The sequence below is a fragment of the Taudactylus pleione genome, unplaced genomic scaffold (assembly GCF_031769625.1).
Source record: "Taudactylus pleione unplaced genomic scaffold, aTauple2 ptg000044l, whole genome shotgun sequence".
Taxonomy (NCBI): Eukaryota; Metazoa; Chordata; class Amphibia; order Anura; family Myobatrachidae; genus Taudactylus; species Taudactylus pleione.
This window is the reverse complement of record NW_028284446.1, coordinates 6152116-6176880: the sequence shown is the minus strand read 5'-3', so window position 1 is coordinate 6176880 and position 24765 is coordinate 6152116. Positions and strand designations below refer to the sequence as shown.

Below are 24765 nucleotides of genomic sequence, written 5' to 3'. Positions count from 1 at the left end.
TGGGGATTTTTATTGTCAACCAATGGGATGACAGTGGGCGGGGCCCGGGATCAGACACTGACTCAATCAGAGGAAACTGACTCAGACAGACAGAGAGGGACGGACAGCAGTCAGACAGACGGGGAAAGAAGAGGCCCCTCCACCGCAGCCAGCATGAGCACCCAGTTTAACAAGGGTCCGTCCTATGGTTTGTCTGCAGAAGTTAAGAACAGGGTAAGATGTTGCCGGGGCGGGGCTGTTAGTTACGGAGTTCAGGTAACTCCTATACAGACAACACGTAAACTTCTGTGTTTAGGTTTTCCCATATTGTCCTCACAGCCGCCTCTGTGTATCCGATTACTGAGTGAGACAGAGTTCCATGTTTTTCATGTATACTTTGTGTTTCCTTGTTTGTGTTGTTTTTGTCAAAAATCCAAACTCGATACTTTCCCATCCCCACTACTAATTGTATCTAACTTGGTGGTTTCTTTATTAGCTCAATTTCCTGCTGTGGCTATACACTGATCGGTGTAAGATATGTTGTGTGACTGCAGCACTTACAGGAGTCATCCAAACCTGTTTTACACCCTCTTCAGTGTCCCTATTGGATCCTAAACCTCTCCTTCCAAATGATGCTGCTTTTGGGTGTGATGTAAATGCAGTATATGAAAATTTGCATCTCCTGGCTCCTAAATGCACAGTTTTAAAATACTTATTTTTATTTGCATCTATGGGCCTAATTCAATTAGCTCTGGATTTCTACCTACTTTTCACCTGTTTAACAGACTTGTGTTTGCAGCTACTAATTTCCATGGAGGGTTAACGTGTGTCTGAGTAGCAAGAAAATTGCGCCCAGTTGCACTAGCCCATGGAAATGGGTTAATGTGGGTCATTGAATTTGGCCCTAAAAGTCTGTTATGGTTTGTGTACAAATAAAAGGAAGTGTGTCTATGTACACAAGTCTTCAGTGTCCTACTGGCCATTTCAGAAGATATGCTTATGTTCATCAAGAGTAATGTGGAGTTTAGCACGGTGCATTGTGTTTTTAATAGGTATGAAAAAGGCTGTTATGTGTCCACAATATGCATGTTGAATGTACCCAAATAGTGGTAGGAAACAAGATAAACTCCTTATACATAAATCTGGCAAGGGATATATTCAGCATGAGTCTGGAACAGCTTTGTGTACAAGCCCATGACTTTTGACCTCAGCTTGTCAAAATGCAGCAAGCTGTCCTGATAACTTATAAGTAAACACATAGCCAATTTATTTTTTCTTAATAACCTGCTGTGTCAACATGCTATGCTTATGATGCTGTTCTATAGGTCCTGGCAAGAGAACCTATTTCTTTTTGTTACAGGCTTTATTTGAACATTGTTAGGGGAATTTAATTGTTAATAAGGGTTGGGTACGGGGTGCCAGCGCTCAGGATCCCGGCTGTAAGAATCCTAAAGTCGGCATCCCAACAGGGTTAGGATACTGACACTTGTCAGGCAGTATCCTAACCCTCCCCCTCTCCCTACCCCTAACCCTCCCTCCCTGGTGCCTAAACCTCACCTCCCTGTACCCTAAACCTAACCCTCCTCCTAGTGCCTAACCCTAATACTTACCAATGGGACGCTGGTGTCTGGATTCCGGTGCTGGCATTCTAATCGCCGACATCCTGACTGTCGGGCTCTTGACTTGATCCTGTTAACAATGGGTGCCTGACAGAGAGGGTGAACAGAAATCGGCGAACAGTCTGGCTTTTTGGCGCCCAAATGGTTGTTTGGGTGCTCTAGCCAAGACATTACGCAGATTTAACCACTTTGTGGCTAAACCTGGTACATTTGGGAGCAGTAAGTAATGGACACCCGCGGCACTTGTGCCTGATCGGAGCAAGAATAGTATTGCTCTGTTGTGTGCCAGTTATTTACAGGCGTGCAAAATTCAGTTGAATTCCTCCCCTTTGAATAACATCTATTGCCTAACTCTGGTACAGACATGCTTTAGGCCACAGGTTCTCAAACTCTGTCCTCAGGACCCCAAACAGTGCATGTTTTCCAGGTCTCCTCACAGAATCCCAAGTGAAATAACTAGCTCCATCTGTGGATCTTTTAAAATGTGTCAGTGAGTAATGAATACACCTGTGCACCTGCTGGGTGACCTAGAAAACATGACATTTGTGGGGTCCTGAGGACTGAGTTTGAGAACCACTGCTTTAGATCATCAGTGCCCATGCAAGTTATTTCCAAATGCAATTAAATTGCACAATTGAAGACTCCTATTGGTTTAACACAGTTCATGTGTGACCTTTCAGTAGGGGTGATTCAATAGTTTTTTTTCGCTGTGTTAATTAAAGGGCGCCCTATGTAGCAATTCAATTGTTTTTGGGCCCATTCATTATTGCACTTGTTGTGCCTAACTAGACCAGGTTTAGACATGTAAAACGGTCTAAAGTCCAGGTTAGTGCGCCCAAACCATGGACTTACTGTACATTTCTGCTATTCACACCCGAACAAAGCAACAATTGAATTTCTCTGTCGGGCACCCATTAGTAGCAGCGGTGGGTGCTGACATTTGAATCCCCCCCCCCCCAATTTGTCTGACACTCTATCAAAGATGGTTTCCCCTTTAAAGCTGGGTAAACACTATGCGATTCTCATCCTGATGTGGCTATATCTATTGGGGCCAATATTTGTGTACTGTAAAGTATGCAGCACTAGGGACTGGCGGTCATTGGCTCCCAATATTGTCAGTTCCGTTGGAAAGGCATTGTTTGTAGTTTGTGTAGAGATGGGCCCAATCCTGCATAGAAAGTCACCTCAACGATCTCAAGTCCAGGTAGATGTTTGAAACTAGGCAATTATTGTATAGTGTGTACGCTCCACATCTGGTATTATCGGAATCGTTTTGGACGTCCGAATTTGTCTAGTCTTTGGCAAATCTGCCAGGTGTGCACCTAGCTGTTTAGCCTTATTTTGTTAGGATAACCCCACACAATGCAGGGTGAAATTCACAAAGTAAGTTTGGGCTCTTATAAATGTTTTAACAAAAGTACTGTATTAGTAGTTTCCATTGAAAGTTAAAATCAAGAACATGATTGTATTATTTTTGAATAGGGAAAATAGGCCTGGCTAAATTAAAGCCACATTTAACAAATACATTTCAGTTACACCACTCTGATCTGGTATTATGCAATAAATACTCATATATTTTTTTTTTTTTTTTTAACATGTCTGAATGAACAGATAACTAAATACTGTAAACAACTTCATAAATTGACATGTGACTGTCTTGTTTCCGAAGACTAATTTTCCTGATAACAGCTCTTTGTCTGAACATAAAATATATTGGTATAGTAAATTGTTTATTGATGTTATGTACCATTGTCCTATGCAGAACTTTGGTGGTTTTTTGGACATAGGATAATTTTCACTTTATACTACTTGGCATGTCCATAGTGGTAAACTCAATTGACTGGTTTTATAATTGGTCTGGGATTGGATAAGAAGACTTGTGATGAGTGAGGAGATACTACACTGTTACACACCCAGTGCAAGTCTGACACATTGCCCTATGGGGAAATTGAGAATTATTACTCAGTATTACACACCCCAGTCTGAAAAATATGGAAAAACTGTTTCATAATTGGGGGTGAGGGTTTTGGTTATGCATTATACTGTTGGGTTTCTTTTAGAGATGAGCGGTACAGCTTTGCTGAAAACCAAACACACCTGAACTTTGGGGTTCTGAGCAGAACCAAGTATCGACTCAGGTCTTTTCGCCAAGTTCGGAACTTGGATCTAAAATAGATCTTGCATATTTTGGATTGCATGTAAGTCCTTTCCTCGTGATGTCAGGTGCTGTGAGGTGATCAAAATTGACTGGAAAGAATGTTATTGTTCTTAATAATACTATAGGCACAAAAACAGGTCCAAGTTGCATGATTTTAGCTGTTTTATTGATTTTTTTTTTTTTTTTTTTAAAAAGAAATCCAAAGCTGAACCAAAACACTTGAGTGTGGTTTTGCCAAAACACGACGATGATTTAGAACCAAAACCGAAACATTGGAGTCTGCGCATGTCTCTACCTTATTTAGCTGAATTCCGCTTGAAAAAGTTATTTGTTGCAGTTGGAAGTGTTTTTTTCTTTGTGAAGATATGTCCAAAAGGAGCTTGCAAATCAAATGCCTACTGTTATTTATTGGATGTGGGCTATATAAAAAACTGCTCAAAGTTGTCAGCTTTTTTTGCCGGCAATCGGTGCCTTTCACATGCAACGGCTTTAAGCCTTCTTGTAATGTTGAGGTTTGTTTTTTTAATGTAGTAGGCATGCGCAGTACCAGATGGAGTTGTGGGCAAAAAAAAAGGTTAAAAAAAGCCTGTGTGTGAAAGGAAACATTGGAAATTGTGCTTCACTGGCTTGCAGTGACTGCATGAACACGGCACGGCAGCCGTCCTTGTCAGTGGATATTCCCGGCTGTAACACGGCGACCGTGGCATGTCCGTGCCATCTGAAAGAACCCATCTGATTACATAGTTTATTTAAAAAAACGGCGTGTGTGATATAGCCCTAATCCTAATTATCTGTTTATAAGAAATACTTTGGCTAATCTGTTCCTTTCCTTATTTTACTTTCCAGTTGGCTCAGAAATATGATCCCCAGAAAGAGGCTGAGCTTCAAGTCTGGATTGAGGAGGTAACTGGAATGTCCATTGGCCCAGATTTCCAGAAAGGGTTAAAAGATGGTGTCATCTTGTGCGAGTAAGTATACAATGGCTGGGACCAGAAGAATTCCATATTAAGAGAAAATATACCTTTTTATGCATAGATTCCATTCTGACTTTCTCTTCCATAGTAAACTAGATTACTTGGACCTGAGATTACCCTTGTTATACTCAAAAGCCATATACAAAGCATAGTGAACATTAATAGCCTATACCTCTCAATTAAAAGGCCTGGTAGTACAGAGTGTTTCCTTCTGCTCTCTGCCTGGTTTGCACCTGTGTAGAAGATGATGATGATGTGATGCAAATACTGAGGGCCTGATTCAGCATGGATCACTATTCTGCTTATACACACGCAACGCAGTTGCTAATATCAGCGGTGCTATGTAAATGCTTGCGTTCGCAGCCTAACATAAGGGCGCCCACTTCCCCTTACTCACATCCGTATACTTGGCTAACATAGAGAAACAATCGGTAACATCGGACAGTTAGGGAAGCCCAGACCTTACTCAGGAATTGCTTACTTTTGTGCACGCTATGAGATCTCAGGAGGCATATGGTATCGCAGTGGCTAATTTATGCACGCCCAAGTAACGGCGTTGAAACGCACTAGCACGCCTGCGTTCGCCCGACCACCTCACCATCACCACGGCACTTCCTGTCAATCACTCTGTCTTGGGTCTGCACATCCTCTGCGATCGCAGTCCTGAACACAGTGTCTGTCAAGGGCACTACGATGCATGTGCAATGTGAATTAATCGTCCGATTCCGTGCATATAAGCAACTGCTTTCCTTGCTGAATCAGGCCCTGAGAGTGGTGCTGAATGCAGTCTATACAAACAAAGAAATAACAGGGTTGGGTACGGGATGCAGGTGCTCGGGATCACAGCGGCCAAAATCCCGACAAGGTTAGGATACAGACACCTGTCTGTCGGTATCCTAACCCCCTACTCCTGACCCTAAAGTTCCCATCTCCCTGCAGTGCCTAGACCTAATCTCCCCTTCCCTGCACTCTAAACCTAACCCTAGACCCTTAGTGCCAAACCCTCCCCTTAGTACCTACCCTTAACCCCCCCCTAACCCCGCTACTTACCTTCGGGATGCTGGCTCCGGGATTCTGGCGGGTGTCTGGATTCTGGCGCCTGGCGCCAGTATTCTATGCACCGTCATCCTGACTGTCTGGATATTAACCAGATCCCAAATAATATGTAGATTCCAATTTTTTTTTTTTTTTATTCTTTTCATAATTACCCCAGTAACTGCACCATTGTGTTCAGTTCATTTTCAGAGGTAGACCACAAAAAACAGGAAGGGGCTGAATGCAATACTGTAATTAATGAGGCAATAACCATTTCTTCTCTTTTTTTTTTTTTTTTTTCCTATAACATGCCTGCTAATTTTTGTAAAAGCTTTGGTGTTATATATTGTATATCAGACATGCAAGTAATGGTGCTTACACACTTAAAGATTTTCTGTCCAACTAGTTGGTTGGTTGGAATGAAATTCTGGTAAGGTATGAAAGCAAATGACAATAAGCAATTTGCTCCCAAATGCCGGAAAATGGACAAAAACCTGTTGTTTGAACAAATTGTTTAGATCAGGGCTCGACAAAACCCGGGGGCCAGGTCGCCATGGTGACCAGATTTGGCTGCCTGACGACCAGGTTTTCAGCAACCCCCAGGCCCTGTAGTGCAGACCGCGAGCGCAGTCCACACTACAGAGGAACAAACATACAGCAGTCAGCGGCGGCTGTATGTTTGTTATAGCAGCCGATGAGAGTCTGTCACACTTGGCTGGTGCGTCGTTCACGGAGTGAGCCGGCTGGAGCTCACTCATGAGCTACACCTTCCGGCTCACCCCGCAGCAGGTTGGGAGAGACATCATTACGTCTCTCCCATAGTGCAGAGCGGCCAGGAGGAGCAGATAGCGGCGGTCGTAAGCAGGGGTCAGGTAAGTTGCGGTTTGTTTTTTTTAAAGGGGCACTGCATAGGGGGGATGGCCGCTACTGTAGGGACACTGCATAGGTGGAGGTGGCTGCTACTGTGGAGGCACTGCATAATGGGAGTGGCCGCTACTGGGGACACTATGGGGGAGGTCACTGCATAAGGGGGACTACTACTGGGGGCAATGCCTATGGGGGGGGCACTGATTAGAGGGGCATTACATAAGGGAACCACTACTGGGGGCACTGCAGAAGGGGGATTACTACTGGGGGCACTGCAGAGGGGGGATTACTACTGGGGCACCCCGTTAGTGGTGTAGCCATGGGGGTTGGTTGTCAGGGGCGTAGGTGCTCAGTAATGCTTCCCGGGGGGAAGGGGGGTCCTGGCTCCTACACTTTCAACCTGGCTCCTAAGTTCTAGAAAAATTTGTCAAGCCCTGGTTTAGATCAAACATTTAACAAACTTGTCTGAACGACCATTTTCATCTGTTTTCTCGCATTTACTAGCAAATTGCTGATCATCAGTTATTCCCATACATTACCAGATTTTAATTCCAACCAATCAACTAGTTGGATGCTTGGACAGAAAATCTTTACGTCTGTACCCAGCTTAAGTACACAGTGCAATCTGTTCTTGATGGGTTTTTTTTCCATACTATAGCAAATACTATTTCTTACCCCACAGACTCATGAACAAGCTAAGGCCAAATTCCATCACAAAAATTAATGTCTCCAAGCAAAACTGGCATCAGGTGAGAGAGTTTTTATTTCAGAGAATGAGGGGTATGCAATGGCTTCTGGGAGAGTGTATGCAATGTATGAGATGGGGATGTATAGGAGCAGATATTTCATGATATAAACCATCTTGTTTATATTGTGGTAATATATTGAGTAGACTGTGAGTGTCTCTGAGCTGGGGAAATTGAAGGTTTATTTTCCATTAGAAGGAATATAAAAGGAAGTAGTATTTTGGACCAGACATTCGCCACATGTACCTCCCATCTTCCCCATCCTCCTATCTCTGCAGTTTCCCTGTCTCTCATCTGTCTCCTACACCCCCTCACTCTCTCCCTACCCTCATCATCCCCACAATGTCTTATCTGTCACCTCCTTGTGTCTCTGCCTCTCGTGCTGTCTCCCTCATCCCAAACCCCCAAGTCTTGCTTATCAAAAAGAGAGGCAGTGGGGAAATAATTGCATCCGAAAATAGGATTTGGAAGCATGCACAGTGCAATCTCCACCTGTTTAACTGCTTTGGGGAGTTTATTACTGCTGGTCATGCATTGGTGTTATATAGGGAAGCTAAAAGCCTACTTGGAGCACCATAGGGAGCTTCTTCTGCACCCAATTTTCTGAGACTGTAAGGTAGGTGGGTGGTTAGGTGAGTGGAGCTTGCTGACGAAATACAGATGTGTCCTCAGTCAGCGTTGCTGCCATCACGTTAAAAAGCCCTTCTAGTCGTGCCTAGTTCCGTGCGAGTTTACTCATGCTAAGTTTCTTTTCGTGCGTCTTTCTCACTGCAAATTCGCCTTATTCGCAACAATATACCAATAAGATGCACAGACAGACTTTGCTGATTAAAATGATATGCACTATGTGTATGTTCTGTGTGCGATTGCAGCTGCATCTGTATACGAAATGCTACGCTACAGTGTCACAGCTGTTTTACTCTCCACGTTCCATAATTTTACAGACACTGCTGCACACAGAACATATACATGCTGCATATCATTTTAATCAGCAAAGGTTATTGTTTGTGCATCTTACTTGCATCGCATTGCAAATAAGACTAATTTGCTTCGAAAAAGACACCTGGCGTTGGCATCAAACTGGAGCAACGGACTTTCATGCGCCCTGTGTGATGCAACTCATAACGCACAGAGAATAGATGAGGAAGGACATACTGTATCTGTATGTTGCAGGAGCACATGTGTCTGCAGTGGGTGGCTGTGTGCCTGTGATAGACTGGCACACTAATTGATAATATAATAGGTAAGATTATTATAAATCATTGTAATTAATGCTACATGATTACATATTAACTAATCTTCCATAAATCCCCCAGCTTGAAAACCTCTCAAACTTCATTAAAGCTATGAATCTTTATGGGATGAAATCTGTGGACCTGTTTGAAGCTAATGACCTTTTTGAAAATGGGAATATGACCCAAGTTCAGGTGTCTCTGCTGGGGCTGGCTGGGATGGTAAGTTGGTACACTTTAATATTTGTTTGTCTTTAGTGTTTTAGACTGTGCATGACCTGTAATCTTTATGTAGTTATTGCATTTTCTGTTACTAAATCGCCAATCCAATGTGAGCTTCACTTCTCATTGACCAAGAGCACATGCACACTGGCATTACTTATAGCAGTGTATTGGATACATTCATGTCACTTGTATCATAAATTAGTTCATTTCACAGAATGGCTATCCCTATTATGTGTAGGAGACTGGTTGGGTGTGGGATGCTGGCAGTCGGGATCCTGGGGTGTCAGAATCTTGACACTGGCATCCTGACAAGGTTAGCATATCGACACCTGTTCGGTATGCTAAACCTCTCCCTAACCTAACCTTCCCTCTTTGGTGCCTAGCCTCCCCTCCCCCCTTAGTGCCTAACCACCTTAACTCTCGCCCTAGTGCCTAACCCTAACTCTTGCCCCCACACTGCTAATTAGCTTCGGCATCCCCGCGGTTAGGGTGCCGGCGTTGGTATTGTGAGAGCTGGCAGGATTCTGGTGCCGGTAATATCAGCGCCGGCATCACCGCTGGGATACTGCCCGTATCCCGTATGAGACAAGTACATTTTAATATTTTTGTTGCCTTTTCTTTTTGATATTTTATTAGTTGGTAAAACCTGTTATATAATTTTTTTACACCTGCAGTGTTTCACTTGCTGATTAAAGATCCCTTATTCTTTACTAGCTAATGTACCTGATTTCACCCAGGTAGACCTTAGATATTTACGGTTTCAATTTCTATCTCACCACTCCAGTAACACATTAATCCTTCACCTCTATAATAATGCATCCCCTCGCAGTAACACATTTCCCACTCTAGCCCTTGTTTTATCACATTCAACATCCCCCCCCCTCCCTCACCTGTATAAAAATACAATCGCTCCCTGACCCCTGTAGTAAATTATTCCCCTCCCTCTCCTCTGTAGTAACACATTTAACATTCCCCCTCCCATACCTGTGTAGTAACACATTCCCATCCCTCACCTCTATAGTAACACATTCCCCTCCCTCATCTGTAGTAACACATTTTCCTCTCTCACCTCTGTAGTTAAACATTCCCTTCCCTCACTATTCAAATAGAGGAGCCACACCAACTGCCAGTGATTTTTTTGCAGCATTCGGGGTGACAGTTGGTATTTGAATATGAACTGTGCTGGAGCCACGATGAGACAGTCAGACAGGACAGTGCACAGGGAGAGGAAACATTTTATCACTTTTCACCCCCTTAGGAGTCAAATTTAGAAAAAGCCCTTCTTAGTGGGTACCTACATCATGGAAGAAATATTCTCCCTGATTTTCATGTTTCTAGGTCCAGGGGTTTGGACTGGGTGCTGATGATTCAGTCACGACATTTGATTTTATAGATTTAGTATTTTGTGTGTCCTAACAGTAGTAGAATAAGTTGTGTTTTTATTCTTAATTCATTATTTGACTTCAGGCAAAAACAAAAGGTATACATAGCGATATGGATATTGGGGTGAAATACTCAGAGAAGCAAGAAAGAAACTTTGATGACAACATAAAGAAAGCAGGACAGTGTGTCATTGGACTACAGGTAAGGTTTGCAGTGGTTTTGACTAAACGATATAGGGCCATATTCAATTAGAGGCAAAAAGCTGCAATCGGCGAAAAAGTTTCGCGTATTGACGCTTTTCGCCTGGTCGGAACTTATGTCCAAATTTTAATTCCAGCCAAAATTCGCCTAAGTGGAAACTCAATGCAATGTAATAGACGAAAAGGATTCGACTGTGAATAGAAGTGCAAAGGTGGGGAAACGACCCAGAACCCTTGGTACTGTCCCCCAAAGGGCAAATCTGGCAAAAGAAAAAAAACCTAACACCACCTCAAAAAAGTACTTTCATTTTTGGGGCGAAAAAGTAAAGTGGGGGAACAAGCATAAAAACTAGCGAAGTAGACATCTTGGGGGTCTGCAAGGATGGGTCAGGTGTTTTTGGGATTGCAGGTGCTTGCAGCAGGTGCGTTTTTTTTTTTAATTTTTTAAAAGTTCACTTTAGAAACATTAAAGTATGCTAGCACCCACTTTCAAGTACTCATAAATTTGCCAGGACTACTTATTTTCACCAAAAAATACTGCATTATGCCATTCTTCCCCACTTTTACATAGACGCTAATAACAAGCAAGTTCAAACTACTTAAGTACCCCAAACACTTTTATTAGGGGTATTAGTACATATGTACATTGATTCCCTATGTTAGTGCATTTTTTGGGGGGTTACAGACTGATTTCCCCACTTCTGACAGCACTTTCCGTTTTCTCGTGGTTTGGAATTGAATAGGGCGAAAAGCAGGGAGGCGCACGAAAAGTTTTCGCCTCTGAAGGAGGCGGAAAGTCGGACAGTCCGACTTTTCGCCTCTAATTGAATACAGGTCTTATATGCAGTTTATGCAGAACATATGTTTTTCATACAGACTACACGATCCGTTGTGACTGGCGTCACAACTTGGCGGGCATTTACATGCGCCCGCCCAGTTGAGCTGTCAATCACCGCCTACCCATGCAGCAAGTGAATGGGCAATTGCAATCGTCTGACTGCCCGTACACGCAGCACAATGTCCCAATATATCTGCACTTCTTTTCACCTGCTAGTCATAGGCTGCAGATATATTGAGCATTGGTTGTGCAACACAGCCACCGCTATATGTCTGTGAATGACGTATTTCACAGACATATCGCTGGTACACACTAGATGCACACGCGATATATCAGCCATTCAATGAAACGGACGATATGTCGGCCAGTGTGAACCCAGCATAAGACTTTATTGTTAATAATGGGAAAGAGAATGTTCATGAATGTGTTATGCTGCAGATGTTTTTTGATCACCAATGGCCTCTAGTTTGTCTGGCTCCTACTGTCAAGGCCCCAGATTAAGGGCCACACGGGCCTGAAGCTGGTAATGTTCAGGGCCCTATTCTGAGCTGCTGAGGTAGCATGACAGTTCTGTGTGCGTGTGGCTAGTGTCATGTGGGCATGTACACCAGTGTTTCTCCACCCCGGTCTCCAGGACCCTAATAGTTCATTCTCCAGGTACACAGGTGTATTATTGAATCACACATTATAAAGATGCAGAGGTGATCTAGAAAACATTAATTGTTTGGGGTCTTGAGGACCGAGCTTGAGAACCACTGATGTACACCACCTACACTATTGGCGCCAATGTCTCTAAATACGTAAAAATAGTAGAATTGCATAATTTTGGGGGACATATAAATAAAATGTTTATAGCCGACCATGTGGCCTGCTAGGTTGCTGATCATCCTCATGCTGTCAGGAGTATGTGCCTATTTTTATGTAGAGATCCGAGGCTGTAGTCATCTGTCCCGTTATTAATCTGACCCTGCCTACTATAAATAAAAGGCTTAAATCTCTATTTCTTATTCGGGGTCCATGGGGTCCACAGCCATTACGTTGGGGTATAAATCCCGGTCACCAAACAGTTAATACAAATGAGCTCTCTGCTCCCAGGATGCACCGGGTTTCCTCCTCATATACCCCACCTCCTGCCTCAGGTAGCCAGTTCTTCCTGTTTGGTGTGTGTGCTGGAGCAATCCTGCAGACGAGTACAAAAAAAAAGGGTTTTACTCTCTATCTCAGCGGGTGGTCTGAGCTGTCCTGGAAGCAGCCTCGCGCCTGATTGGGGGTACATCTGCCACGTTCTGCAACTACCTCCTCCGGCGCCGCACCGCTAGCCTTGGCAGGGGATTCGGCAGGGGCTTTCTGGCCCTGGACCGCAACCGGATCAAGGGGATGGCAGGTAAGCAGGTGGACGCGGTGAGACTGGCCGGAGGCACGCTGCAGTCAGGAGGCATACGGCTTGTTCTCCTAGCCTAGACCGCCGGGATTTGATGTTCCTGACTAGCCGGGGCTTGTGGCGGCGGCCAGGTCAGTTTACCGGGCAGGTCCAAGCAGCATAGGGGAGGTACGCTTCCCCGACAGCCCCTCCCCCAATCCACACGCTAGTTCAGTCCTCTGGCACAGTTGATTGTGGATTGTTCCTCACAGCCTCCATAAGAGGGACGCTGGGCAGTCTCCCTGTATACCTTACCTACTGCTGGTCTAGGTTTTTACAGGGCTCTATCCTACCTAAACTGAGGCTGATTATGGTAGTGAGAGCTTATATGCATATGGCTCGCAGAGTATTTATGCATGACATGTGATTGTTGTTTATGGATACTGTTTCTTCTGTAAAAACTGTAATTCCTGTATACTGTCACTGTCTCTCCCCCTTCCCTTGCTACAGGTGTGTGGGTTGAGAGTAGAAAGCAGCACCACATATACACTCAGAACCAGTGGCATAATGTTATGTCTAAGGAGTCTGAGGGTCAGGTGGCGGGAGCCCCGTTGCTGATATCCTGTGTAGCCTGCAAGACAGGTTTGTCCCCACAGGACTTTCTACAAAATGGGCTTTGTGGGAACTGTTTCAAACAGCCACCACACCAATTAAGTTTGCCTGTTGCAGGCCCTGAGCCTCCTTGGGCATCATTTTCTCAGGTTATGGCTCAGGTGGCGGAACGGCTGGCTGCCCCGGTACCACCGGTTTGGGGTTTGCCTAAGCAGATGCATCCTATTCCCATGATGTGGCCACCTTGGATGGACCCTGGTGCTGGTAAGATTATGGTATCATCCTCAGGGGTTTTTCAGCCTCAGGCTGTCAAGCCAAAGCAGCCTAAATCTAGGTGCCATATACCGCCTTACATGGGTGAGTACTCGAGTGCCTCCTCCTCTGAGGAACAGGCACAGGACTTTTCGCAGGAGTCTAGCTCCGAGGAGGGTGATGATCATTTCCCAGTAGCCGATGTCCCTTTTCTGATAAGGGCTGTAAAATCGGTGTTAAATATCGAGGAAGGGGATCTTCCGCTTAGGAAAGCCCCCCCTGTTCAAGCACCAAAAAAGTGGTTAAGGCAGAATTCCCAAAGTCTGAACATTTATCAGAACTTATGGAGGAAGCCTGGGTCCGTCCGGATAAGATAAGCCATTCTTCTAAAAGAATGGCGCTTCTATATCCTTTTCCAGCAGAGGACTGTGCCAAGTGGGAGAATCCACCATCAGTTGATGCGCATGTGGCACAGCTGATTAAACTTACCACTTTGCTAATCCCAGCAGTTTCGTTGAAGGAAACCACGGATAGGAGACTGGAGTCTTGTCTCAAATCAATTTTTTCGCTGGCAGGAACAGCCACCCGCCCAGCTATGGCTACTGCCTGGGTAGCAAGAGCTATTGAGGAGTGGGCCACAACTCTAACTGAGTCTTTACCAGATGCCTCTAAGGAGCAACTGGATATGATCTCCTTTATTAGAGAAGGGGCCTCTTTGGGTGATGCCGCCTTGGATGCAGGGATCCTTTCCTCTAAAGTTTCAGCTGAGTCCGTGGTGGCACGTAGGATCCTCTGGTTGAAGGATTGGAGGGCAGATGTCGGGTCCAAAAAGGCCCTAGAATTCCTTCCATTCATAGGTGTGCTCTTTCGTCCAGAACTGGACAAAATTGTATCCTCCATGGCAGCCTCAAAGATGGCAGGTTACCATCAGCAACCTCGTCTAAATTGAGGAGGGCATCCTTTTGGGGGTTTCGGCGGCAGGGCAAGGCCAAAGGTCAGCCCTCAGCGAGATTTCCACCAAGAAATGCAGGACTCAGGAAGCCCTGGCAGAACAAAAGTCCAGGATAAACCAGTGGCCTGATGGGATGGGCCTCCCCCCTGGGGTATCCCAGGGTGGGGGGCCGTCTGCTTCGGTTTTCAGAGCCCTGGCACCTCACGACGGAGGATGCCTGGGTTCAGGGAGTTGTTTGCCGAGGGTACGCCCTGACGTTTTGGAGGACTCCTCCTCAAAGGTTTTTTTGTGTAAACCCTCAGGTGGGTTCAGAAAGAGCTTTGGCCCTTCAGAAGGCTATTCTTGCCTTACTAGCATCAGAAGTAGTGATTCCGGTGCCAGAGAACCAGTTCCGTGAGGGGTTTTACTCCAATCTGTTCTTGGTTCTGAAACCGAATGGGTCATACCGGCCTATTCTAAATCTGAGAGAGCTCAACAAATTTGTTCGAGCCCCCGGGTTCAGGATGGAAACATTGCGATCGATTGTGTTGGCAATGGAACAGGGGGTGTCCCTAGACATACAAGATGCCTACCTTCACATCCCAATCACACAGGCTCATCAAAATCTTCTTCATTTTGCGGTAGGGGAGGAACATTTTCAGTTCCAGGCCCTGCCGTTTGGCCTGTCCACAGCCCCTTGTGTATTCACCAAGGTGATGGCAGTGATGATGGCATGCCTCAGGCGCCAAGGCGTCAGGATTTTGCCTTACTTGGACGACCTCCTGTTGCTGGGGCAGTCCCCACAGCAGTTACAGGATCATTTGAGGCTGACAGTATCATGTCTGTACAGTCACAGCTGGATCATAAACTGGCAAAAGTCGTCACCCTGTCCGGTACAACAGATGTGTCATTTGGGAGCGAGATTGGACTCCGTGGTGCAGAGAATATATCTGCCGGAGTTGAAGATCCTTGCTCTACAATCACGAATACGCAGGTTGCTTCGCAACAGGCAAATATCCGTTCTAGTAGCCATGCAGGTCCTGGGGTCGATGGTGGCCACCTTCAGGATGGTGGAATACGCTCAATTCCACTGCAGCAATTCTTTGTCTCGCTGGAACAAGGATCATCGCACGATCAGGTCCCAGCTGCTGCATCTCTCTCCAGAGGTACGGTTGTCCCTGACCTGGTGGTTGCAGACAAAGCATCTCAGGCAGGGTCACCCCTTTTGGGTGTCTGATTGGACATTAGTCAAAACCGACGCCAGTCTTCAAGGTTGGGGGGCGATGACTGGGTCACACACTTTCCAAGGAAAGTGGTCAGTGACGGAAAGCCGGCTACCGATAAATATCCTGGAACTAAGAGCTATATTCAAAGCTTTAGTGCATGCTCAGGAAATCTTAAAGGGCAGGTCGGTGCAGATACAGTTGGACAATCGCACCGCGGTCGCCTACCTAAATCATCAAGGGGGCACGAGGAGTCGGACCGCCTTGGCAGAGGTATCAAGAATCCTGGTATGGGCAGAGACATCTGCCCACGATATCTGCCATGTTCATTCCAGGAATCCTGAATTGGGAGGCCGATTTTCTCAGTCGGCAAGAGATAAATGCAGGGGAATGGGCCCTACATCCACAGGTTTTTCGGAACCTTGTGGACAGGTGGGGTCTACCAGAAATAGATCTGATGGCATCAAGAAGGAACAACAAGGTTCCCAGGTACGGATCCTGGACAAGAGATCCGAGAGCCGAGTTTGTAGACGCACTGACAGTAAAGTGGCGTTACAAGCTGGTATATCTGTTGCCCCCGTTTGCTCTTCTGCCCAGAGTAGTCAGAAAGATCAAACAAGAGGGCAGCACCGTCATATTAATAGCTCCAGCGTGGCCGAGACGGCACTGGTTCAAAGATCTACGGTCTCTCTCCATAGACACTCCATGGCCTCTGCCATTGAGACCGAGACTGTTTCTACAGGGTTCCTGCTGGTACCCGGATCTTCATCGGCTATCTTTGACGGCATGACTCTTGAGGCCTCCGTCTTGAGGGAAAAGGGGTTTTCCGAGTCTGTTATACGGACGATGCTGAAGGCACGGAAACCATCTTCAGCCCGTATATATTATAGGGTTTGGCATACTTTCTTTCAGTGGTGTGAACTGAAAGGGTATGATCCACATAAATTCCTGATATCCAGAGTGCTGGATTTTCTTCAAAGCGGTCTGGAAAAAGGGCTACACCTGGCCTCTTAAAGGGCACAGGTGTCAGAGCAATTTTATGTTGGAACCAGACTGAAAGAGCTGAGACCGGATATAAAGACCTTTTTTCAGGGGGTGTTGAGGATTCAGCCTCCCTTCGTTTCCCCGGTTGTTCCGTGGGACTTGACTCTAGTTCTGAATGTTTTACAGGCTCCTCCGTTCGAGCTTTTAAATTCAATAGACATCAAGTGGCTAACAGTAAAGACGGTATTCCTCCTTGCTATGGCATCTGCACGTAGAGTGTCGGATTTAGCTGCGCTTTCCTTCCGGGAGCCGTTCTTGATATTTCATCAAGATAGAGCAGTACTACGTACTAGGGAGGGTTACTTTCTGAAAGTGGTGTCTAAATTTCATATTAATGAAGAAATAGTAGTTCCAGCGTTTCAGGGCACAAGTCTCTCACAAGGTGAGGCTTCCCTGGATGTGGTCCGTGCGTTGAGAATTTATGTTAAACGCACGAGCAAATGGAGGAAGTCTGATTCACTTTTTGTGCTTTATGGTTGTCATAAGCATGGCTGGCCAGCCAATTAACAGACACTGGCCAGGTGGATTCGCATGGCCACTTCATTGGCTTATACACAGGCTGGTATGCGTGTGCCGGATTCAGTGACTGCACATTCTACTAGGGCAGTAGGTCCATCTTAGGCGGCCCGCCGGGGTGCTTCTGCTGAGCAATTATGTTATAGCAGCCACATGGTCTTCCATCCATACCTTTGTCAAATTTTATGCCTTTGACACTTTTGCCTCTCAGGATGCCTCCTTCGGGCGTACGATTCTCCTCTCTTCCGAGAGTCAGGAGCATCCCCGCCCGTAGGGTTAGTGCTTTGGGATATCCCCAACGTAATAGCTGTGGACCCCGAAGAAGAAAATAAGATTTATGGTATAACATACCTTTTGTTAAGTCTTTTTCTTCGAGGTCCATGGGGTCCACAGGACACCCACCCAGACGCACCTGTAGTTCTGGGGGAGTTTTTCCGTAGTTTCTTCTCTTGAGAGTCTGGACTCGTAAGTATGGGTCTTTTCTTTCTTACGCTTTGTTTATCTCTGCCTGCTTGAGCTTGGTAACGAACTGGCTACCTGAGGCAGGAGATGGGGTATATGAGGAGGAACCCCGGTGCATCCTGGGAGCAGAGAGCTCGTTTGTATTAACTGTTTGGTGACCGGGATTCTTACCCCAACGTAATGGCTGTGGACCCCATGGACCTCGAAGGAAAAGAGTTAACAAAGGTATGTTATACCATAACTCTTATTTTTATACTGCTTACTTAATGCTGATTCCACCTTTTTTATATAGGAAATTTTGAAGAGTCGCCCTCTACTAAAAGTGGGCACTCTCCTTTTTTTCTGCACTGTTGCGTTCATAATTCTGTAGCAGCTATTCTAACTCTGTAACATCAGTCTGTAGATAGTTAGCACTACATCTGTGGCCTATTTCTGCAGCTGTGGTGAGGACTTTTTAGAAATATAGACACAGTGACACAGAATTAGGGGTGGTGGTGGTGGTAAACAAGAGGTGCAGTGGGTAACTCCAGAATATTTACTGAATAGGTGTAATTGACCTCTATAAATTAATATATATCTTATATTATATATATTCTGTGTTACTACCCAGTTTTGTTCTATTTATGTTTCCAATTGTAAAGCGCAACGGAATATGCTGCACTATATAAGAAACTGTTAATAAATAAATAAATATATATCCTTCTCATGCAGATGGGTACAAATAAGTGTGCCAGCCAGTCTGGTATGACCGCATATGGAACAAGAAGGCATCTGTATGACCCAAAGCACAATATCTTGCCTCCCATGGACCATTCCACAATCAGCCTTCAGATGGGCACCAACAAAGGAGCCAGCCAGGTAAAGAGGACCGCTAAACCTATTGTACTACACTGCAGCCATAATAGCCTGCAGTGTTGTAGGATGCCTGAGATTAATATCGCTCTGCAGTTGGTTATCAGGTTAGCAATGACTCTTCAAGATTATTTCAATATCGTGGCTTATTGTCCTAGTGTCTCCTATAAACACTGAATTGTGTGTGCAGCAGGGCAGACAATTAGGTGTGTGACTATGTGAACTCCTATTACAGTACATGTAGTCCATTCACTAGGTATGCTGTAATGGGAGAGTTAGGTGTTCTTTCACTATTCAAAAAATATATTTTACTAGAGAAATCCATGTGCATGGATTTCATATATCAATAGTCCAAGTTGTGCACCTGTATTGGAACAAATGTTCCTCTAATTTATCCTAGTTATATTGGCTCATTTTGACTGTTACATCTAGGGTTCAATCCTATTAGGTGCAAATTGGGTCCTGCGAGCTGCTGGTATGACGACAACCCCCTGAGCAGGTAAAAAGATAGGGAAAATCTTAATATCAAGGTAAAAATGTCAGGACACAGGGGCTGATTTAGACCTGCTCACTATCTGCGTACACTCACTGGATGCGTATGCAAATTTGCCAAAGTGACGCCATGGGAAGCGAACACTCGCCAAGGCAAAAGCTCGCCCACCATGTCTTAGTGAGCGGCCACTTTGTCTGAGCGTACGCCTAGTCGCACATGCAGAGCCGCCCACCAGCACCACGTCATCTCCAGGAAGTGTATTAAAACATTGGTACATCGAGCACCTGCGGTTGCTTTACCCTACCGCAAGCATTGCAAGGAAATCATTATAAAAAAAAAAGGCAAGTGATGTGTACTATGATGCTGCCTGTTAATTATGCACGCCTCCAAACCGGCGTTGAAACACTCAGGCACACCTGCGTTCGCATCTCCAACCCCCCGTTATTAGTGTCCTGCCCCTGTTACCACCCACATACGGCCTCTCCTGTCACATATTACCCTGGTCTGCCTTTGCTGGGTGAGCAAGAGGGTTGCGATCGCAGTGTGTAGTTTGCGCATGCGCAGAACGAAGCGTGCGCATACGCAGAACTTTGGGCCGCTGCCGAACGCACAGCGCGAGCGAGCGGCTCTGGATCAGGCCCACAGTGCAGAACCCCTTGTATACCCCTCCCAGTGATTAATCATGCACTTTATTTGGCCAATAAGAACATGTCTATTTTCAGGTGAATTTCTCTAAAAAGCTCAATAACTGGTTAAATGATGTGGGACAGATACGTGTAGGTGTTCTATTGATGGGAGAGGGGTTTTTGAACTTTCAAATGAGAGGCAAAATTGTTTATTCCAACTTTCACAAACGTGTATAAAAACCCTGAAAAACTATTATACATACATTTTTTCTGTATTTGACAGCTTTTAAAAACCTCCAGTACTTATGGCCAATAACTGCCTTCTATATGCTGGATATCTCCTTCTCAGTTGTCACTTTTTTGGGTCCCCACTTTGTCATGCACTTCTCCCATGTCACATTTTGTAGAAAAGTCGCTCAACCCTGCTTCGACTACTGCAGATTGGTATTTATAATTGGATCTCGCCTATCTCAGGTGCGCGCATTCGTGTGATATGTGAGTTTCATGAAATGATATCACATTCGCAAGCTTGCACCTTAATAGGTTTGAACCCATAAAGTTTGACTACAATAGCAATGATCTCTACTTTGGGAGTATGAGAACGTATTGTTACAGTGACTTATTATTTATTACCCATTACTGTAAAGGCCCTTAACCGTGTATACAATAGTGCTGAATCTCTTATATATAAGCAAGTGTGTTATACAGTGCATCCGGAAAGTATTCACAGCACGTCACTTTTTCCACATTTTGTTATGTTACAGCCTTATTCAAAAATGGAATAAATTAATTTTTGTCCTCAAAATTCTACACACAATACCCCATTATGACCACGTGTAAAAAGTTTTTTTGAGATTTTTGCAAATTTAATAAAAATAAAAAAAAACTAAGAAATCACATGTACATAAGTATTCACAGCCTTTGCTATGAAGCTCAAAATTGAGCTAAGGTGCATTCTGTTTCCACTGATCATCCTTGAGATGTTCCTACAGCTTAATTGGAGTCTATCTGTGGTAAATTCAGTTGTTTGGACAGGACTTTGAAAGGCATACACCTATCTATATAAGGTCCCACACTTGACAGTGCATGTCAGAGCACAAACCAAGCATGAAGTCCAAGGTATTGTCTGTAGACCTCCGAGACAAGGTACAAATCTGGGGAAGGGTACAGAAAAATATCTGCTCCTTTTGAAGGTCCCAATGAGCACAGTGGCCTCCATCATCTCGTAAATGGAAGAAGTTCGGAACCACAGAACTCTACCTAGAGTTGGCCGGCGTCTAAACTGAGCAATCGGGGGAGAAGGGCCCTAGTCAGGAAGGTGACCAAGAACCCGATGGTCACTCTTGTCAGAGCTACAGCATTCCTCTGTGGAGAGAGGAGAACCTTCCAGAAGGACAACCATCTCTGCAGCAATCCACCAATCAGGCCTGTATATTAGAGTGGCCAGACGGAAGCCACTTTTTAGTAAAAAGCACATGGCAGCCCGTCTGGAGTTTGCCAAAATGCACTTGACAAAATTCTCTGGTCTGATAAGACAAAGATTGAACTCTTTGACATGAATGCCAGGCGTTACGTTTGGGGGAAACTAGGCACCGTTCATCACCAGGCCAATACCATTCCTACAGTGAAGCAGGGTGGTGACAGTATCATGCTGTGGAGATTTTTTTCAGCGGCAGGAACTGGGAGATTTGTCCGGATAGAGGGAAAGATGAATGCAGCAATGTACAGAGACATCCTGGATGAAAACCTGTTCCAGAACCCTCTTGACCTCAGACTGGGGCGACGGTTCATCTTTCAGCAGGATAAGGACCCTAAGCACACAACCAAGATATCAAAGGAGTGGTTTCAGGACAACTCTGTGAATGTCCTTGAGTGGCCCAGCCAGAGCCCAGACTTGAATCTGATTTGAACATCTCTGGAGATATCTGAAAATGGCTGTGCACCGACTCTTCCCATCCAACCTGATGGAGCTTGAGAGGTACTGCAAAGAGGAATGGGCGAAACAGCGCAAAGATAGGTGTGCTAAGCTTGTGGCATCATATTGAAAAAGACTTGAGGCTGTAATTGCTGCCAAAGGTGCATCAACAAAGTATTGAGCAAAGGATGTGAATACTTATGTACATGTAATTTCTTAGTTGTATTTTTTATTTATTAAATTTGCAAAAATCTCTAAAAAAACTTGTTAAACGTTGTCATTATGGGGTATTGTTTGTAGAATTTTGAGGAGAAAAATTAATGTATTCCATTTTGTAATAAGGCTGTAACATAACAAAATGTGGAAAAAGTGACGCCCTGTGAATACTTTCCAGATGCACTGTACCTGCTTTTCTGTAAACCTAACCAGATGCATACACAGATCGCATAACTGTTTCCTGTGCTCATTCATCCTACTCTGATACAAAGAATGTTTCACAGTGTTCTGTTATACCCAGTAGCGGCTCCTACCCTCTTATCTGAGGGGGGCTGCCGCTGGTCTGGCCGGCCAGGTCCACAATGTATCTGGCAGGTGGAAGCCTCTCTTTGCTAATCGCAGCCCAGACTGGCACTCCCAGGAGGAGGAGACACCTTCCCCCTGGGGCTGCCTGTCCTGTGTATGTGACTGGCTGGTGGCGCTTCCAATGGGAAGTACCTCCAGTCACAGACTGCAACTGGTCACTGAAGAGGCAGATTTTACTGGGGGCTGCAACCCCTAGGTAAAATCCGCCACTGGTTATACTGTGCCCAATGGGTTTTCGAACACTGTTCCAACCCTTGTCCTAACTGGGTCAGACCACTTTTACACTGCACCCTGGAACCCAGGTTTGACCCTGGTAGCTACCAGGGTCGGATTCCTGGGGAAACTCTACCCAAGTTATTTTTCTTAGACTCTTTTGCTCCAAACGTCAACTTGGGTTGTCCCCAGGAATAACCCAGGTTATTTGTTTGGTTGAAAAGGGGTATTGAAAGAGTGCAGGATCCTATGTGCAAATGAATATCCACATGCAGGCTGCTATTGCCATATATCACTAGCTGTGTGGTGTTATTCCATCATCTATTCCTTAATAGTAAATAGTGATGTGCATATATAACATACTATATGTTGCTGCAGGTAGGGATGACTGCTCCTGGAACACGCCGCCACATCTATGATACAAAGATGGGCACAGAGAAGTGTGACGGTTCTTCAATGTCACTGCAGATGGGATCCAACCAAGGAGCCAATCAAAGTGGCCAGATCTTTGGGTTGGGACGGCAGATCTATGATCCCAAATATTGTCCAAAGGGTAATCCTAACGATCTGCCCAATCAGAATGAGGAAGAGGATCAGCAACAGTACAGCTACCATCATGAACAGGACTTCTAAATCACTTGTGCTGTGTGGGCTTCAACACAATGCAACATGCACCGTTTATCTGACCAAACTGCCTTTAGTGGCCTTTTAATTCCAAAAAAAACCAAAATAAGTGGACTTCAACGTTTTCTATTACCCTTTTTTCCCAAAAATGTTTTCTTTCTTTTTTTCTTTTTTTAATTTTATTTTTGACTTTTAATGTAACATTGAAAACAAGATTTGAAAAAAGTGTCTGGATGTTGTGATATGTAGTTCAGCCATATATACAGAGGTATGATTTTATAATTGCTTTATAACACTCAGGGGAGACAGTATTAGCCATAACTCCTTCATGAGTTCTCACAAAATAGTGAATTCTCTAACCTCAAAAATGTTTCTTGTAGAACCCACAAAACAACTTTTGTACTTCATATGTGCAGCTATGCAATGTTTTTCTTTTCAATGTGTTCTTGGGGTTCTGAAATCGGTGACTGTAGATTTTTCTGTTCCCTAACTTTACACACTCAAACAATCCTGCAGGGCAGGAAATCATTACAAAATGTTCAGCAGATCTCTTTATGGAGAAGCACAAACTGGTTTCTATATCTTGCTAATGACCAAATAACATACCTCTTTGTGTATTATGGAAAAGGTCAGGACCTCAGATGTCTCATGCCTGTTACAAGGAGACTGTTTATGCATTGCCTCCAAAAGGCAGAATATAGAATCAAGTCTGATTATTTGTTACATTTACTTAATGTGTTTCTCCCTTTTCCTGCAGACAGAGCTCATCCTACCATTAAGGCAGTGGGCCGGTCTGTGTAAGGAGAGCGAGTACAACTGTTACATTTGATGTAGTAATGTTGATACTGTAATACTTGATGGTACCTTTTTATATGTTGAGTATAGTTTGCACTAGATAAAATATGTATAGTGTATCTATAGCAAACTGAATTTATATTTCAACTGAAAGATGCCACCAACTGTAATGTGATTTTTTTTTTTTTTTTCTGGAACAATGACAATCGTACATATATTCATCTGACACCTAAAAGGTTGTTACCGGTTATCTCAATATATTGTTTTTCTGTAGACTGTGTTCTATTTGTAGGCTGTGTATTCATGCAGTTTATGCATACAGAGCTCCATATGGGAAAGGAGTAATGGGACACATCCTTAGCCTGAACGCAGTGGAAGCACAGCATTTATATTTTGCCTAGATTCCTTGACGGGAGACCATATGTGAATGTCTTTTTGTTTATTTGGTTTTTTTTTTAAAAACAATGTTTTTCTAATCTAATAAAGGATGCGACTGGATACGGTTTTATGTCCTTTTTTTTAAAGCTTTAAAATACAGCTTACTCGTCTTTTGAAATTCACAAGCCTGAATTGATCATTTAGTATAACTTCAGTATTCACAGTTTGGAATGAGCTTAAAGTAATCACGCTATATTTATTTCCATGTGTCTGGCTTGCTACAAGAAGGTTCCTTTTTCCTCCATCTTGTGTCTTTGGGGTATATTTACTGAAGCTTCTAAATATAAAAGTGGTGTTGTCCAAAACTAACCATCAGATACTAGCTATCATTTATCTATTGCATCCTAGAAAATGATATACACAATCTGATTGGTTGCTATATGGGCAACACCTCATCTGTTTTAGAAGCTTTACTAAATAACCCCTAGGTCTCTGGACCAGAGCACAACCATTGGTGTCACTGCTTTCCTTTTTTGTGTGTGTGTGTGTTTTGTTTGTTTTTTTGTTTTTGCTTTTCTCTTTTGGTTGTGTGTTATTGTGTTAATGATGTTTTGATTTTTAAAGTGAAATA

The 24765-nt window shown here is 44.3% G+C and overlaps 1 protein-coding gene across 1 annotated transcript; it reads left to right on the top strand.

The window, feature by feature from the left end:
* The first annotated feature begins 63 nt into the window (after positions 1 to 63).
* Positions 64 to 24254, top strand: CNN2 (calponin 2). The gene is made up of 7 exons (XM_088460311.1): positions 64 to 213; positions 4603 to 4724; positions 7315 to 7381; positions 8695 to 8832; positions 10303 to 10419; positions 18368 to 18514; positions 22716 to 24254. The coding sequence occupies exons 1-7, from the start codon at positions 154 to 156 to the stop codon at positions 22968 to 22970; spliced, it is 906 nt and encodes a 301-aa protein (XP_088316437.1). The 5' UTR covers positions 64 to 153; the 3' UTR covers positions 22971 to 24254.
* Positions 24255 to 24765: the final 511 nt, after the last annotated feature.